The following is an 18,596-nucleotide window of genomic DNA, read 5'->3' as shown; positions in this document are numbered from 1 at the left end:
CTAATTCTGTTCCTGTGGTCCTCTGTCTTATGGTAAAGGGACATCAGGGACATTAGATAGGCATATGGATGATAGAAAAATGGAGGATTATGTGGGAGGGAAGAGTTAGATTGATCTGAGAGTAGGTTAAAGGTCAGCACAACATTGTGGCGGAAGGGCCTGTACTGTTCTATGTTCTAATCTAACAAATATACACATCTTGCTTTGAAATTGTAAATGGGCGGTCAGCTATGCTGTTTCACAGATCAAGAGCCTCACCAGATGTAGATGCTAAAAAAAACCCAAAAAATATGATATGCCAAAAAGAAGGAAGTTTGTAAGTAGTGGTTAAATTAAACTGCTAATTCCGTAAGAGGTAGTTATGGGGATAAAAAACATCTGAGTTTGCAGAAAAGTTTGCTTAGACCAAAACTTGATGAGCCAAGCATCCTCTTGGTGTCCAACTTATTTTCATTTTGCTGTGTAGGAAAGTTTGCTATTAATTGTGAATAATTTTCATTGCATTACCAATTCCAATCAAAATTGATTATGTTTTTGTAGTTGTTTGACTGATGTACCTGGTTTATTTTGATTCTTGTGCTTTTGGACCACGTGGTATGCAGAGTCTCCGAGTGAAACCAGAATAGTAATCACAGCCCCATTCCTTTAAAATAAATGGTACTTTGAAGTACTCGAGTATTACTCTTAAGTGCCATCATGTCTCCATCATATATGGAGTGCTGGAGGAACTTAGCAGCCCGGCAGCATCTATGGAAAGGAATAAGCAGTCGATGTTGCCGGCCAAGGCTCTTCCACCAATCCTGATATCTCTGAATGATGGCAGAATGTTGTGTGTGTGTGTGTGTGTGTGTGTGTGTGTGTGTGTGTGTGTGTGTGTGTGTTTTGTGTGTGTGTGTGCGTGCGCGTGGTATCTTCAATAGAACTTTTATAGACAATGAATTTGCTCATTTGCTAAAGTGATTTTCTTTTCCCAAACAGTATTTATCCACCTGTTCATTTTCCTCCTACAGGTTTAAGACTGGGCAGATAAATGGTGACTTGCTCATCTATCATGTCCTCCTAACTCTGAAGCCATATTATGCCAAGCCATATGAGATTGTTGTGGACCTAACCCACGCAGGACCCAGCAACCGTTTCAAAACAGACTTCCTTTCCAAATGGTTCGTGGTTTTCCCTGGGGCGGCCTATGAGAACGTGGCTGCAGTCTACATCTACAACTGTAACTCCTGGGTGAGGGAGTACACAAAGTATCATGAGCGCCTTCTCACTGGACTCAAGGGGAGCAAAAAGCTTATCTTCATTGATTCGCCTGGTAAGCTTGTGGAGCATATTGAGCCAGATCATCAGAAGCTTCCTGCTGCCACTCTGGCGCTGGAGGAGGATCTCAAAGTTTTTCACAATGCTCTAAAGCTGGCTCATAAAGACACCAAGGTTTCCATCAAGGTAGGAAATTCTTCCTTCAGTGTACATTCCTGGTAGGAATATCAAGTCAGGTGGTATTGTGCTGCAAGTTACTATGGTTGAAATATCCAGGAGCATATTGCTAAGGAAATAATGATGGGCTGGATAAACATTGGTTGTTGTTTTCTTTTCCTTAAGCATCTGAGGCTGAGGGGAAACCCAACAGAATCTCATAAAGTAATGAGAGGCATAGATAGGATAGACAGTCAGAATCCTTTTTCCTCCTGAGTAAAATGTCGAATTCTAGAGGGCATGCCTTTAGGGTAAAAGGGGAGGAGTTTAAAGGACATGTCCAGGGCAAGGATTTTGCATACAGAGTGGCAGTTGCTTGGAAAAGGCTGTCTGGGGTAGTGGACGATACGATACTGGACAGACACACGAATATGTAGGGAATTGAGATATATCGATCAGGCATAAAAAGTTGATTTAATTTAGCGTTGTGCTATGTGTTGACATCATGGGTCGACAGGTGCCATATTGTTCTATGTCCCCTACCCTTACCTCTGCCTGGCACAATCTGCCCCCATCATTTTTCAATCCTCCTCAGTCCATCTATCACCTACTGGCCTCTGTCTCACCCCTCCTTCTTTATAATGGCCATCTGACTCCTCTGTCAACTCCCAGGTCAAAAATACAGTTTTGACCCGATACATTGACATTTTAGTCAGGACATTGACATTTTAGTCATTTTAGACATTGGTCGTCATAGGTGGGAGGGAGTGATGGTCCTTTCATGAATTTCTTACTAATGGTCAGATTGGGGATTCTGAAGCTTGGGGAGGTACAGCTTATCTGAGAGCAGGACTTAATTCTTGAGAAGGGAGCACTTGAATTGTATAATAAAATCTGCAGCTTGAAATGCAACTACTGTAAATAAGCAAGATGATTATCTTCCCTCTCCATAATAAGGTTTGGTGACACAAGACCCAAAATCTATATATTTAAATTTAACATGGTCAAAAAAAGTGCAAGATTGAAAAAGAAAGTGAAAGTTAAGTTTGCTTTCCTTATTGGCTAAGGGCATCCAAAAGGTTGCTATATGTCAGATAGGCACAGGGGTGACACAGTTGCACAGCGCCGTTACGATGCCAGTAACATAGGTTCAATTCGGCCACTGTCTGCAAGAAATTTGTACATTCAAGATTGTTTAATGTCATTTCCAAAACAAAGAATAAAGCAGATCAAAAAAAAAATGGTTACTCCAGATCGACATTCTCCCCATGATCCCATGGGTTTCCTCCAGGTGCTCTGGTTTCCCCCCATGGTCCAAAAATGTATGGGTTAGTTGGCTAATTGATCACTTTGGTGTACTTGGACAATGCAGGCTTGTTGGGCAGAAGGGCCTGTTACCATGCTATATCTCTAAAAAAAAGTTAACATCAGAGTTTTTATTGAAACATCATTGAAAAATGCTTTGCAAATGTTGATAGTATTCTACTCACGATGTTTGTGGTCCAAAGTTTTAGCTCCATCTTCTTCCTTATAAACTAGGTGGGATCCACTGCAGTTCAGGTGACGTCAGCAGAGCGGACCCGGGTGCTTGGCCAGTCTGTGTTTCTGAACGATATTTACTATGCTTCAGAAATAGAGGAAATTTGCTTGGTAGATGAAAGCCAATTTACGTTAACTATTGCCAATCAAGGCACTCCTCTAACGTTCATGCACCAAGAATGCGAGGCAATAGTCCAATCTATTATCCACATAAGGACACGCTGGGAATTGTCACAGCCAGACTCCATCCCACAGCACACTAAAATAAGACCAAAGGATGTTCCAGGAACCCTGCTGAACATAGCACTTCTGAATCTCGGGAGCTCTGATCCAAGCTTGCGGTACGTTATGTCTCCTTTTGATTATCTGACTTAACACTGCTAAGTTCCAGTAGTTTGAAAAGTCCAATATGTTTTAAATAGTTCCAAAAAGAAAATTTTCTACAATGTGAATTTTAAGCTATTTCTCCATTACAGTTGATGTTCACATATGTGAAGGCTGTCAGTTACCAATGATGTTTCTCTTTTATTGGTAGGATACATTCAGAGGCCACTTTATTAGTTATAGACGTGGAACCTGGTGTGTTCTTCTACTGCTTCAAGGTTCGATGTGTTGTGTATTCAGAGGTGCTCTTCTACACACCGCTATTGTATCATGTGGTCATTTGAGTTACTGTTGCCTTACTGTCAGCTTGAAGCATTCTGGCCATTCTCCTCTGACCTCTCTCATTAACAAGGCATTTTTGCTGACAGAACTACCTCTCGCTGAATTCTGTTTTTTGTTTTTCACTCCATTCTCTGTAAACTGTTGTGCGTGAAAATCCCAGGGCAGCCCCAGTTCCTGAGATATTCAGACTACTCCATCTGGCACCAAAAATGATTCCACTGTCAAAGTGGCTTGGATCACATTTCTTCCCCATTCTAATGTTTGGTCTGAACTGCAAATGAACCTCTTGACCATGTCTGCTTGCCTTTATGTATTGAATTGTTACCACATTGGTTGGCTGATTAGATATTTGCAGTAGTGAAAAGGTGCACAGGTCTACCTAATAAAGTGGCCACTGAATGTATGTGAAGGTTCTCTGTTACCAATGATAAGTTCCTGCTTTATCTCTGTAAGATATATGGACACTGAGTGAAAGAGGTAGTGAGTTATGCTGAATGTGTAGAAGTGGAAATTTTCGATAATAATATGTAAGCTTTGAGTATTGCCTTCAATGCTGATCTTCATCCGGCTGTCGAAAGAGTCAGTTCTCAGACACTGGAAATCCATAAAGTCAAACTTTTGGATGCTTGTCTGAGGCCAAAGCTAATCCTGAAAAACACAAAATATATACATTGGGTTTTCTGGAAGAAGAAAATACGATTTTGATATTTTACATATTTTAAAATTAATTTCGTTCTATTTAGCAGATATAATTTTGTTCGAATATTGGGAGGTCTAGACTAGAAGGACATCCATTTAGAATAGAAATGATTAAATATTTCTTTAGCCAGAGGGTTGTGAACCTGTGGAATTCATTGCCATAGACAGCTGCAAAAATCAAGTTATGGGGTATATTTAAAGTGGAAGTTGATAGGTTTTTGATTAGTAAGGGTTTCAAGGGTTATGGAGAGAAGACAGGAGAAAATAATTGAGAGGGATAATAAGTTGGCCAAGATGGACTGACAGAACAGACCTAATGGGTTGAATTGCCTAATTCTGCTCCTATGTCTTATGGTCATACTGGATCAGATACTGCATGATGCACCTTACTGTAGGTCATCGTGACTTAATTTAGCTTGCCTATTGTGGTCTTGGGTGTAAAGCCTTTGTCACGATTCAAGGCCAATAAATGCATGGATATGAAAAGAGAACAAATTTTATATAGGAGCAGAATTCCTCATTCTGTCTCTATCTTATCGTCTTATAGATTGGGGCTGAGAAGAAAAATGGATCTGTCACAGTGAAATGGCGGTGCAGACACAATGGGCTAAATGGCCTAATTCTGCTCCTATATCTTATGGTCTTATCATAGGATGGTGGTGGTTATTGGACTGCTTCCCCAGAAGTCTGGCGAGTGATCTTGAGGCAGAAGCCTATTCCTTATCGTGATAGTTGGGGAGCTAAGTTTCATTAAATACACAGATGTGGAATTTTTTTAAAAAAGGTTATGTTAGTTCTGGGATTTATATTACAATAATGTAATTTAAATCCACATGGTGGTGTGATGCCAAACAAAAAAAATGGTTCAGCAAACCAGAAAAAAACACTCAGCTCGAGGGTCACAGTAAGAGATGGACAATAAACGGTGCCTTTGTCAATGATGCCTTCATACTGTGAGAGCACAAGATGAAAGTAGATAGATATTTTATTGATTCCAAAGGAAATTACACTGTCACAGTAGCATTACAAGTGCACAGATATACAAATATTAGAAGAGAAATAAGAAAGAATTAAAAAAAAAGTTACCTCAAACAGTCTAACAGGAGAGGAAGTCATCACTTCCCCAGCTATAGGTTGACTCATTATAGAGCCTAATGGCCGAGGGTAAGAATGACCTCATATGTTGCTTTTTGGAGCAGTGCAGTTGTCTTAGTCTATTACTGAAAGCGTTCCTCTGTTCAGCCAAGCTGGGATGCAGAGGGAGAGTAACAAGAGCTGCAGAATAGACTCCAGTATTGTTAGAATCTGGGCCCCAAAAGAATATTGAAAATTACCGAATGAAGAATCTAGTGTAAATTTGGGTGTGTTCTTCTTTTGTGACAGCATATATCTTTACTATCAAGAAATAACACTTCTTACTGATAAGCTATAAATAGAGGTAAAGGTCACATGATCTTCATCTGTATTATTATAAAGGATTGAGAAAAATGTGCAGGTTTTACCTGGGGTCCACGGACCCCTTGCTTAATATAATTGGTCCGTGGCATAAAAAAGTTTGGGAACCCCTGAGCTATCTGCTGTGTGCTTATATCTATTGATGCTTCTGGACACATCTTCAGTGATGTTCCTGGAATCATCGGGTGTTTCGGGTCTTTCAACATCATACAACCTCCTCCAGGTGACCCAGCCGGGGCTGATCAGACTCCAGCTTGTGTCCAGATGGCTAGCTACTTATGACTCCTCTTCCTCTCTCCCTCGATGCCCAAAATGCTGAAGGCTCTAACTAAAGAACGGGCTACGAATCCCCTACAACCAACCTCCACTGGGAGACACCTCGCTCTCCATCCAGCCTGCTGACAGTTGCTGACCAGTCCTGCGTATCATCTAAAATAGATTTCAAATTTAATCAGTTCTTAATATGAGCATTAAAATAAATAGTTTATACTTTATATTAGATCTATTCATATGTCCAGGTAGTTGCTTTAAGCTAAAGTGCTGCTTTATCATATGGACAACATCTACTTGGTTAAAGTATTCTAAAGGATCTGAGTTATACATAATGAGATATAAAAAGAAAGGAAGGCATGACTGGCTCTGAATCAACATCTCAGCCAAATGAGGTCAGTCTGACTAAACTTGTGCTGTTCCTGAGTTGGCAAAATTATCTCACTAGTGTCATAAAATCCATCTATCTGAACCAGCATTTGAGTTGGTTGAGGGTACATCCTCAAAAATGGTTAATTTTCTAAAATGTAAGTGAAGAATTGTAAAAAATTTCTACTCTGTAATTACATCCAATACATTATATTCGTCGCCTTTGTTCCCTCTGAGATTTTATTAATCTAGATTTCACTGTAAACCACCCATAAACATGCTCACTGTCTGCTTTTCATGCATCTGGTCACCATTTCAAACTTACTGTTGACATTTTTGGATGAAATGTGGACACGTTCCTTGGTGGGACTGCTTGTTGAAGCTGGATGAGTGGGTGAGAGGGGGAAGAATGAGTGTGTCATTGAAAAGGATAGCAAGGATGCAGTGGTCAAGGCAAAGGGAAGTATGGTGGAAAAGGAGGAGAAAGTAGCAGGCAGTGTGAATCAATAAGAGAAGATAACTTGCTGCCAGGTTGTTGGGTATATGGCCACCAACATGAGAAATTGTGCAGATGGTGGAAACCCAAAACCAACACACACAAATTGCTGGAGGACCTCAGCAGCAGTATCTATGGAAAAGAGTAAACAATCGACATATTGGGGTGAGACCCTTCATCAAGAAGAAAGAAAGAGGGGAAGTCTAGAGTAAAAAGTTGGAGGGGAGGAAGAAGCACAAGGTGGTAGGTGATGGGTGAATCTGGGAGGGTTGAAGTAACGAACTGGAAAGTTGATTGGTGAAAGAGATAAAGGTCTGGAGAAGTGGGAATTTGATAGGAGAGGACACAAGGCTATGGAAGAAAGGGAAGGAGGAGGAGCACCAGAAGGATGTGATAGGCAGGTAAGGAGATAAAGGTAAGAGAGGGGAACAGGAATGGGGAATGGTAAAGGAAAGGGATGAACAATTACTGGAAGTTCAAGAAATCAACGTTCATACCATCAGGTTGGAGGCTACCCAGACAGAATATAAGATATTGCTCTTCCACTCTGAGTGTGGCCTCATCATGGGCTGACATGTTGGAATGGGAAGGGGAAATAGAATTGAGATGGGTGGCCACTGGGAGATCTCGCTTTTTCTGGAAGATGGAGCGTAGGTGCTCGGCGAAGCAGTCTCCCAATCTACGTCGTGTCTCACCAATAAGCAGGAGGCCACACTGGGAGCACAGACTGTTTACTCTTTTCCATAGATGACGCCTGGTCTGCTGATTTCCTCCAGCATTTTGTGTGTGTTGTTGGGTGTAGGGATAGACTTGTTTCTTTGTGAAATGGAAAACAACTTTGTGATGCGGCATTCATATCAGTCATCTGTATAATAAGAACCTTATTTTGATTTGTGCAGTGTTGATCCTGGGCAACAGTTAAGAGTACCTGCATCTTCCTCTTGTCATAACCCACTGGTATATATTTGTTGTTTTGAATAGGTTACAGTGAGTTTGACTATAGAAAGGATGTTCTCAAACTGAGGAGAAAAATGCCTGGAACCAGTGTTGAGTGATGTGCACATGCAATATTTTACTTTAACACAGTTTTGAATTTCATTTTAATGTTTGTGTTTTTCCTTAGATCTGCTGCCTATAATCTCCTGTGTGCCTTAACATGCACCTTCAATCTGAAAATTGAGGGTCAGTTGCTGGAGACATCTGGACTCTGTATCCCTGCAAACAACACATTATTCATTGTCTCCATCAGTAAAACATTGGCAGCAAATGAACCCCACCTGACACTGGAGTTTCTTGAAGAATGCATCTCGGGCTTCAGCAAATCCAGTAAGCATTCTTTTGCTTTGAAAACTTGCTGATTTCTTCTTGCAATTAAAAACAAGTGGGTGATGGATTGGGAAAAGTATTGGACTTCTACCTGAAGGCCAGACTAGTGAAACTTCGATGCTTGAAATACACTCTCCATAATTCCTTTTACCTACTTTCCCCATTCTGATTTCTTTGAGAAATGTATTGGAGAATGATCTGTTCTGAATTTGCAGCCAAGTTACAATTCAATGTCTTTGGATGAGTAAGGCAAGTACAGGGATTTATTTCATTCTGTGAAGATGCTGGAACATGAAGACCTGAAGACTGTTATCTCCATGGGTGCTGCCTGACTTGCTGAGTGTTTTCAGCATTTCATAAACACACGAGATACTGCAGATGCTGGAAGTTCGGAGTAACACACACACACAAGCAATGCTGGAGGAACTCAGCAGGTCAGTCAACATTTGTGGAAAGGAATGAAGAGTCAACATTTCGTGCTGAGACCCTTCATTGGGACTTCATCATTTGTGTATGTATCCGGCACCTTCTGTTTCCATTCCAGACTTCCAGCGCCTGTAGCATTTTGATTTTCATAATGTTTCCTCTGATTGGAGAGCCTGGAACCAGGGTCAATGTCTCAAATGCCGCTACTGAAGATGTGTGCCAGCTTACTGGTAGATCAGAAGGCAAAAAATATGACTGGAAACATTACTGTTAACACCTTTTCTGAAGTAAGCTGTGGTCAACTATCACCACAAACAATGACAAAAGCAAGCAGAGGCAAAGCTGATTCGAGGGATGGGCCGTGGCAGAATGCAACAGTGTGTTCAAGAGACAGCCGCAGAGTTGTTATCACCGTAACTGTTGGAGTGAACGATTTAGAGAGGAGTTGATGTAGAAGAGTTTTGATGCCTGTCCACCTAACCCGAGCACAAGGTTGGATCACTCCAAGTGCTGAGCCGATTTGGTGAGGTTGAGAACGGCTTCGGGCTGTGCGGTCCGGGTGTGTCGTTGCACTGGGGCATCCAGAGAGTGGTAAATCTGCTCTGGAGGACTCATGGGACATGGGAACTGGTGTGGGAGTTATAACTGAACAGATTATCATCTGAAGTTACTTGTAAACCAACATGGGAATAAACTGCACAAACCGAACCTACTACTAAATGCAGACTGAGATGTCATCATTCGCATTTGATGAAGAAATTGATCAGGATGTAAAAGTTTCCAAATTTAACTGGCTCTCTTTGTTGCAGGTATTGAGCTGAAGCATCTTTGTCTGGAATACATGACACCCTGGTTGTTGAACCTAGTTCGCTTCTGTAAGCACAATGATGACGCCAAACGTCAGCGGGTTACCGCCATCCTGGACAAGCTGATCACAATGACGATTAACGAGAAGCAAATGTACCCTTCCATCCAGGCGAAAATCTGGGGCAGCCTTGGCCAGGTACCACTATGATTCCTCTGAAATGCCACCAAATTTACTCGTTCACAATCACATCTGACCATTTTAAAATCAGTCATGACTATCAGAACTCAAATAATAAAACTGCTAAACTCACAAACCTGTTTCCAGAAGTTATAGGGTAATGCAAATCTTCCTACCTTTCGTCACTGCATATGCAATCTGATCATATAAGACCATAAGACATAGAATTAGGCCATTTAGCCCGTTAGGTCTGCCCTGCCATTCAGTCATGGCTAATTTATTTTCCCTCTTAACCCCACTCTCCTACCTTCTCCCTGTAACCATTGACACCTTCCTAATTTGATATGTTGGCATGCAGTTTGGCTGTAGAACCTCATTGTTATGGTCTTCTGCTATCAAATTATTGCATAGAACCAAGCCATTCAGTCCATCATTTCCATGCCAGCAAAACATGGAATTTGAGTTGATTTTTCTTCACATCCCTTGTTCTTAGCCCTGCAGGTTACACCTCTTCATGTGTAATGCACCTGTTTAAAGTTTCTTACAACACAATGGATTCCAGTTAATTGGGACCAGTGCACTTTGACCCAATTATGCGCTGCCCCAATTAGCAGAAGTTTCATGGGAATAGTTAAAAAGGTCTAAAAAAAAGAGAAATTGAGTAATGTATTTAAATGAAATACAGAACAAATTAGAACACTACCAATACTACTGCACTGCTATGAACTGTATTAGTTCCTAATAGTTATTGACAGAGGAATTCATCCAGTGTCTGCTGCCGCGTTCTTTTGATTGACTGCAAATTAACAAAATCAGTGCAGACACCTAGTACAGATGCTGGACTACCTTCATACAATGCTTTCAACGATTGCATCCTCCAAATCTTCAAATTCTTCGTAGTTCAAAACTTGATGAAGTATAAAATCGTTTCATTTTCACTCACGGTGTTTCTGGCATCTCCAAGCCTGAATGCTTGAAACCACAGTGCTCAAAACAGTTCTAAATTGGCTTAATGTTTATTTCTCTCCAACTATCACTGACAAAATTCACTTCTTTGTGAACACAAACACATGCAGCTGACTCTATTTAAGAACTGTTTGCTCGAAGTACAGTGTGGTGACTAACGGTCACACAAGTGCATGAGACTGATGCTAGTTAGAAACTGTTTGGCAACAGTATCCTGACCCAATTAAGCAGAATAGTCTTCCAAATAAATGAAGGGAATCCTGGCAATTTTCTCAATTTATTCTTTAAGGGTTGTTCCAAATATGTGGCTGCCCTGATAACCAATGGCCCAATTGATTGGAATCTACTGTATCCCTTTTAAGACAATGAGTTTTAGGTTCCCACAATTCAATGGATGAAAATTCTCTCTCCCTCTCCCCCTCCCCCCTCCCTTCCCTCTCCCGCTACCCCTCCGATGCTTTACAAAGTCTCAGCATTACGTCCAATAGGCTGCTGAATCAGAATACTTTACAGATACTACCCTCAGCACAGAGTCTCTATAAGACCATAAGACATAGGAGCAGAATTAGGCCATTCATCCCATCAAGTCTGCTCCGCCATTCCATCATGGCTGATCCCGGATCCCACTCAACCCCATAAACCTTCTCTCCATATCCTTTGATGCCCTGACCAATCAGAAAATGATCAACTTCTGCCTTCAATATACGCACAAATTTGGTCTGTGGCAGAGCCCGGATCCCACATATTTACCATTCTCTGGCTAAAAAAATCCTCCTTACCTCTGTTTTAAAGGGTCACCCCTCAATTTTGAGGCTGTGCCCTCTAGTTTAGGACAGGGGTCCCCAACCTTATTTGCAACGTGGACAGGTTTATTATTGACAATATTCTTGCGGACTGGCCGACCCAGGGGTGGGGGAGTAGGGTTGCCAACAGACAAGTGTAGCAGTCAAATACATTGTGTTTACCCCCAGTAAGACTACAATGACCATGAAGCCTTGTGCGGGCACCAGTGCGCATGCGTGTACGTGCCGATTTTTTTCTACAAATCGTTTTTGGCAATTCTTTTCGGGGGGGGGAGATGTTAATCACGACCGGAATATAGGTGATAAGTGGCTAATACACTCAATTTTGTTTATAAAAGGGTTTATCTAACGAATTTAATATTAAACACACAGCGCATATTTTCCTTGCATGAATATAGTGATAAGTCAATTATCAGGGGAGGACAGGGGAGCTTGAAGTAAGTGTTGAACGAACTTCCAGGAGAAGTGGTAAGAGGCAGGTTTGATATTATCATTTAAAGAAAAATTGGATAGGTATATGGACAGGAAAGGAATGGAGGGTTATGGGCTGAGTGCAGGTCGGTGGGACTAGGTGAGAGTAGCGTTCGGTACGGACTAGAAGGGCAGAGATGGCATGTTTCCGTGCTGTAATTATTATATGGTTATATAAGTCACTTATAAGTCAATAGCATCATAACATTTTAAGTAACGTTTGGATATTAAACACACAGCACATATTTTCCCCGTATGAACATATAAAATCATTGCAACACACCAATATCGCTGAATCAGTGGGAGCCCTGGGCCGAATACTTGTTCCCTGCAACAAAACGGTGCCATCGAGGGGTGATGGGAGACAGCGATACTCGAAGGGGGTTCCTTATGTCCAGTCTATTCCGCCATTTAGTTTTCGTTGCATTCATTGCAGAGATATGTTGGAAATGGAAGCAAAGTTTTCAGTGCTTTCGTGGCTATCTCAGGATATTTAGCCTTGGCTTTGATCCAGAATGCCGGCAGAGATGCTATGTCAAACATACTTTTCAGCCCGCCATCATTTGCAAGCTCGAGGAGTTGATCTTCTTCCTGTGCTGACATGGATGACGCGCGGGTAATGACCTTGCGTGCGTTCAAGCTCAACAGTGCGTGACAGGGAATGAGGAAAGGTGCAGCTGACTCATATCGCCAAATCATATCGTTTCCTCGCAGCACGGTAACACATGCCTTGCAGCCCAGTACCGGTCCGCGGCCCGGTGGTTGGGGACCACTGGTTTAGGATACCCCCATCATAGGAAACATCCTCTCCATATTCACCCTATCTAGTCCTTTCACCATTCAGTAGTTTTCAATGAGATCTCCGCTCATTCTTCTGAATTCCAGCACTGTACACTCCTCATATGTTAAACCCTTCATTCCTGGAGTCATCCTAAAATACCAGCTCATAAGAGCTGAGTGTCTCTTAGAGAGGAAGGAAGGAAGCAATAGAACGAGGAGATGTGGAATAACGAAAACCATTTTATGCCTTTTATTTTTGTAAAACTGACAATATCAGTTGGATTAAAATGGTACTGATGCATCCTTGAGGACTAAAGTCGTTTTTGTATTATGTAGTGACCAGGCAATTCACAAATTAGAATCTGATGATGTTAATCAGAGAATCGACCAATTTTACGACTCCTGTAGTTTCTTTCGGTCTTGTGCAGCAGCCCCCCCCCCCCCCCGCCGTACCAGACAGTGATGCAGCCTGTCAGAATGCTCTCCATAAAACCTATAGAAGTTTTCAACTGTTTTTGATCTAATTCGTAGTAAGATATAACCGCTGTCTTGCCTTTTTTATAGCTGGTTTGAAATATGATTAAAAATTTACCACGATTGTACTTTGAATTAACCTTTTGATTTATAGTAATTACTCTATAGCCAGGTTCGGCCATCAGCTTCACATCTACTTCAGATTCTTCTAGGAGTGTACTCATGTTGATGAAAAAGTTATTTTGAGGCAGTAACCTTATTTACATCTATTTCTAGCTTGAGTTAATTTTCTGATGTGTTTCTTTGCCTTATCCCTTCTTTTCTCCATAGATCACAGACCTGCTTGATGTTGTTCTCGATAGTTTCATAAAGACCAGTGCAACAGGCGGTTTGGGCTCCATCAAGGCAGAGGTCATGGCGGACACTGCAGTGGCACTTGCATCAGGAAATGTCAAGCTTGTTTCGAGCAAGGTATCGAACCAGATTCAACCCATTTGTTCTTCATATGTGGATGCCAAATTAAATACCCAGGTGCAAAAGAACAGACTGCTAGTGGAAGTCAGTTTCTCAAGTGACATCTCTGGTGGCAAAAGCAGTCGATATTTTGGGTCTGGACACTGCATCAGGATGTGGAATGTTTACCCAAAACATCGAATATTTCTTTGCCTTCACAGATACTGACTGACTGAGTTCTTTCAGTAGTCTGTTTTTCACTCTAGATTCCAGCATCTGTAATCTTTTATTTCTTGTCTAGTGAGTGGAGATTAAAATATGAAGCCATGCAAATCAGAAGTCATAGATTTGTCTCCTTGTCTCTGTTAATCGATCGTAAGTTGGTGGAGCAGTTCGTCAGCTTTATTTATCACATGTTCATCAAAACATAGAGCAAAAGGTGTTGTTTGCGTCAATGACCAACACTGCCTGCCCACAACTTGACTGACATCCTTGGAATGTGGCAGGAAACTGGAGCACCCAGAGGAAACCCACGCGATCATGGAGAGGACAATCTCCTTATAGATAATTGAACCCTGCCCTTCCGATCACTGGTGCTGCAGATAAGTCCGGCTTAATCTTTGCATTGACTGCAAAACCCTTAGACATGAGCTCAGGTATACAAGGACCCTAGCTCTCGTGTTTTCTAATAGTCATCTGACAGTCATTGTCTAAGATCACATTTGATAAATAAGCACTTAAATAACATTCAAGTCTCAGCTCAGCCTCAACGCTGAACTGCACAACCTATAGACTCACTTTCAAGGACTCTATAGCTGGGCGGCAGGGTGGAGATGCGTCTCTGCCAAAGGAGGTGTGAGGCGCTCCTTCCCTCCACTAGCCTGCAGTTCACCCTTGGGCAGGGTGTAGCACCTACTTAGCACCTCCTCCTCACCCCCGGATCAGGGTCACATGAAGCCACAGGAGCAGGTGGTGGATGGTCATATGGACAGCTAGAGCATATCACAAGTCCTGGTTATGCGACCACTGACGCCAAGCAGAGTCTCTGAAGAATATTGATAATGGCTGGGGTCACCCATCTTGCAAATCACTGCCAGAAGAAAGCAATGGCAAACCACTTCTATAGAAAAATCTGCCAAGAATATTCATGGTCATGGAAAGACCATGGCATATAATGAAAAAACTGTGAAAAAAGATCCTGACTATATACCTTATTTATACCTCTTATAAGTTTATATCCCTCTGTTTGTCACCCCTCAGCCACCTTTGCTCCAGGGAGAAACAAATCCAGTTCATCCAGTCTCTCCCCAAGAACAATCATGATCGCCTATGTCATACAACACGGCACTTGATGATAATGATAGCTCAGTATTATTTATTTACACGATTTGTCTTCATTTGTACAGTTTAAGTCTTTATAACTTATAGGTTTTCATAAATCTTATTGTGTTTCTTTATTTTCCTGTAACTGCCTAAAAGAAAATGAATATCAGGGCAGCATATGGTGACATCTGTCTACTTTAATAATAAGTTTTCTTTGAACTTTAAATGGAAATTCTCCACCAACCAAAGGATTCACACCCTGGTACAACAAAATCAATTAAGCCAAGCCAGTGGATGAAGTTGCAGATTCGGGATTTGATTTATAAATAGGAGTGGATTTTAAAAAGTTGAGTTTAAAGTTTACTGAGTTTTTTCCCATTGTACCTATGGCAACACTGAGGCTGCCTCATGATGATAATCACCATCTTGGCTTAAGCATTCAGCTATGTCTAACTTGTGCAAAACTGTGTGGTTTCTTGGAGTATTGTGTGCAGTTTAGGGCCCTTATGTAAGGACATGGTGGTATTCTGGACAGTCCAGAGGACGTTCTCAAGAATGATCCTGGGAATTATAAGGTTAACATATGAGGGCCTATACACTCTGGAGTTTAGAAGAATGAGGGACGATTTCATTGAAACCTATTGAATATTGAAAGGTCTAGATAGAGAGGAGGTGGAAAGGATGTTTCCTATAGTGGGGGGGTCTAGGACCAGAGAACACAGCCTCAGAATAGAATGACATCCCTTCAGAACAGGGATGAGGAGGAATTTCTCTAGCCAGAGAATGGCGAATCTGTGGGATTCCTTGTTACAGATATCTGTCAAGGACAAGTCATTGGGTATATTTAAAGTGGAGGTTGATGGGATCTTGTGTAGTCAGAGCATCAAAGGTTACAGGGAGAAGGCAGGAGAATAGGGTTGAGAGGGATAATAAATCAGCCACGATGATATGGTAGAGCAGACTCAAATGAGCTGAATGGTCGAATCGGCTCGTATGTCTTATGGTCGTATATGCAATACGTAACCTTGGTCTTGCTCTTCTCTTGCAGGTGATTGGAAGAATGTGCAAAATAATTGATAAGACTTGCCTGTCTCCAACTCCTACACTCGAACAGCACCTAATGTGGGACGACATCGCCATCCTTGCTCGATACATGCTGATGTTGTCTTTCAACAACTCGCTTGACGTAGCCGCACATCTCCCTTACCTCTTCCATGTGGTTACTTTGTTAGTGGCCACAGGCCCTTTGTCCCTGAGGGCTTCCACCCATGGTTTAGTCATCAACATTATTCATTCGCTCTGCACTTGTTCCCAGCTTAATTTCAGTGGTAAGCTCTAGAATTCTGACCTTTCTGTTTTAATGTATGAAAATATGAAGGAATTATAGATTTTCTTAAAACACTCTTCTTGGCAATTCTTAATATTTCATCAGATTTAATTTCCATTAATGTGAATTTCTGTTATCTCAAAGCAAGATGTTTTGAAATCAACTTGTTATGTTGGAAAGAGTGTGAGAGACAGAGTTCTTCCTTTTTCTTGCTTCTGAATCTTATCGCTGCACTTCCTTTCCAAGTAATTTGCACTTCCTGCCTTTTCACTGTGTCCCTAATGAAATGCCTGTATTCAGTTAAGTCTGAGTTGGGATCATAGTCAGAGCCAGTTGTAAGTGCTCCTTGGGGAATCGAACAATAAATACCCTGAATAAAATGTTCTGTTGTAGTAAACCCAATAGCATTGAAACTGCAGCATTATCCATCATAGAGTCATAGAGCACTACAGCACTGAAGTTGGCCCTTCAGCCCATCTACTCCATGACAAACTGTTATTTTGCCGATGCCCATCATCCTGCACCTGGGTCATAGCCCCTCCCATCCATGCACTATCCACACTTCCCTTAAATGTTGAAATCCACCACTTCCACTGGCAGCTCATTCCATACTCTCGCAACCCCCGAGGGAAGAAGTCTCCCCTCATGTTCCTCTTAAACATTTAACCTTTCATCCTTAACCCATGACCCCTGATTCTAGTCTCAGTAGAAAAAGCCTGCCTGCATTTACCCTATCTATACCCCGTATTTTGTTTACCTCTATGAAATCCTCACCCCTATTCTCCTACCCTCTGGAGGATAAAGTCCTAACCTATTTAATCTTTTCCTAAAACTCGGGTCCTCAAGTCTTGGCAGCATCCTTGTCATTTTTTTTTATTTAGCAATGAAGCGCGGAGTAGAACCTTCTGGCCCTTTGAACCACACCGCCCCACCAACCCCAACAAACCCGACTAACCCTAAAATAATCACAGGACAATCTCTATACTCTTTCAGTCTTTCTGATATTTTTCCTGTGGGTAGGTGACCATCCTTTCCCTTTCTGCTACACGCTACCTTAAGATCATCACCTTCTCCTCTTCATTTACTGCCCTACTCCTATTTGGTTCTAATTCTACCTATCAGGTGAATGATGGGAAAGCACGGACTACTGCTATTTCTCCTGAGTTCCAAGGGATTGGTCCCACTTTCTTTTAGTCATCGGTATCCTGTCATACAGCTGTGCTTGATGAATCTGTACCTCTGTAGTACACGCATGCTGACCTTTTTGCCCATTTACACTGTCCCCATTTTCGTGCATTAAGTGTGTACCCTCAAAGTCTTGCCTATTTAAGTGCTTTTCTAAATTCCTCTATGTGCAGTGAATGTATATGACCAACCACCTACCATGGCACTGAGTTCCAAATACCAACCATACTGTGTGGAGGGAAAAAATACTCTCTCTTAAAATCCTCTTCTAACTCCTTCCCCTTATCTTAAACTTACACCCTCCTATTTTTATTAGCCCTTTTGGGGCGGGTTAGATATGTGTCTTTACCAAAGGAGGTGTAAGGCGCTTCTTCCCTCTGCTAGCCAGCAGGTCACCCATGGGCAAGGTTTAGCACCTGCTTCGCCCCCACCCCCTGATCAGGGTCACGGGAAGCCATGGGAGCAGGCGATGGCCGGTCGTACGAGCAGCCGGTGCATATCACAAGTCCTGGTTTTGCGACCACTGACACAAGGCAGACAATCTCTGAAGAGTATTGATAATGGCTGGGGTCACCCGTCTTGTAAAGACACTGCCCAGAAGAAGGCAATGGCAAACCATTTCTGTAGAAAAATTTGCCAAGAACAATCATGGTCATGGAAAGGCCATGATCAGCACACAATGAATGAACGATGAACAAAAAGATTCTGACTTTATACCTTATTTATGTCTCTTGTAAGTTTATATCCCTCTGTTAGGCCACCCCTCAGCCACCTTTGCTCCAAGGAAAACTAAAATCAGTTCCTCCAATATTTCCAAATAATTAAAGTCCTCCAACCCAGGCAATATCTTGGTGAATCTCCTCTGAACTCCAGTGCAAATGCATCCTTCTCATAAATGGTTGACCTCAACTGCATACAATACCAAGTGTGGTTTAACCAAAATGTTTAAAATTTGCAATATCCAATCTTCACATTGAATAAATGAAAGGGTTAACATAAGGTGGCTTTGGAGCATTCGATGGCTCTGGGCCTGTACTCACTGTATTTTAAAAGAATGAGAGGGGATCTCACTGAGACCTATCAAGTATTGAAAGGGTTAGATAGAGTGGACCTGGTAAGCATTTTTACAATAGTGGAAGAGTCTAGGACCAGAGGGCTCAAGCTCAGAAT

The 18,596-nt window shown here is 41.8% G+C and overlaps 1 protein-coding gene across 9 annotated transcripts in view; it reads left to right on the top strand.

The window, feature by feature from the left end:
- The window catches only part of nf1a (neurofibromin 1a), a 385,105-nt gene that overhangs the window by 285,394 nt on the left and 81,115 nt on the right, over positions 1-18,596 (top strand). For all 9 annotated transcript variants that reach the window (XM_063031787.1, XM_063031792.1, XM_063031790.1 and 6 more), the window contains 6 exons: positions 1,011-1,443; positions 2,953-3,293; positions 8,031-8,233; positions 9,469-9,662; positions 13,469-13,609; positions 15,963-16,242. In XM_063031787.1, the coding sequence (XP_062887857.1) occupies positions 1,011-1,443; positions 2,953-3,293; positions 8,031-8,233; positions 9,469-9,662; positions 13,469-13,609; positions 15,963-16,242 (1,592 nt within the window). The remainder of the gene's footprint in view (positions 1-1,010; positions 1,444-2,952; positions 3,294-8,030; positions 8,234-9,468; positions 9,663-13,468; positions 13,610-15,962; positions 16,243-18,596) is intronic.

The sequence above is a fragment of the Mobula hypostoma genome, chromosome 23 (genome assembly GCF_963921235.1).
Source record: "Mobula hypostoma chromosome 23, sMobHyp1.1, whole genome shotgun sequence".
In the NCBI taxonomy this organism is placed as follows: Eukaryota; Metazoa; Chordata; class Chondrichthyes; order Myliobatiformes; family Myliobatidae; genus Mobula; species Mobula hypostoma.
The sequence above is the reverse complement of the archived record's forward strand: the minus strand, read 5'-3'. Positions and strand labels throughout refer to the sequence as shown.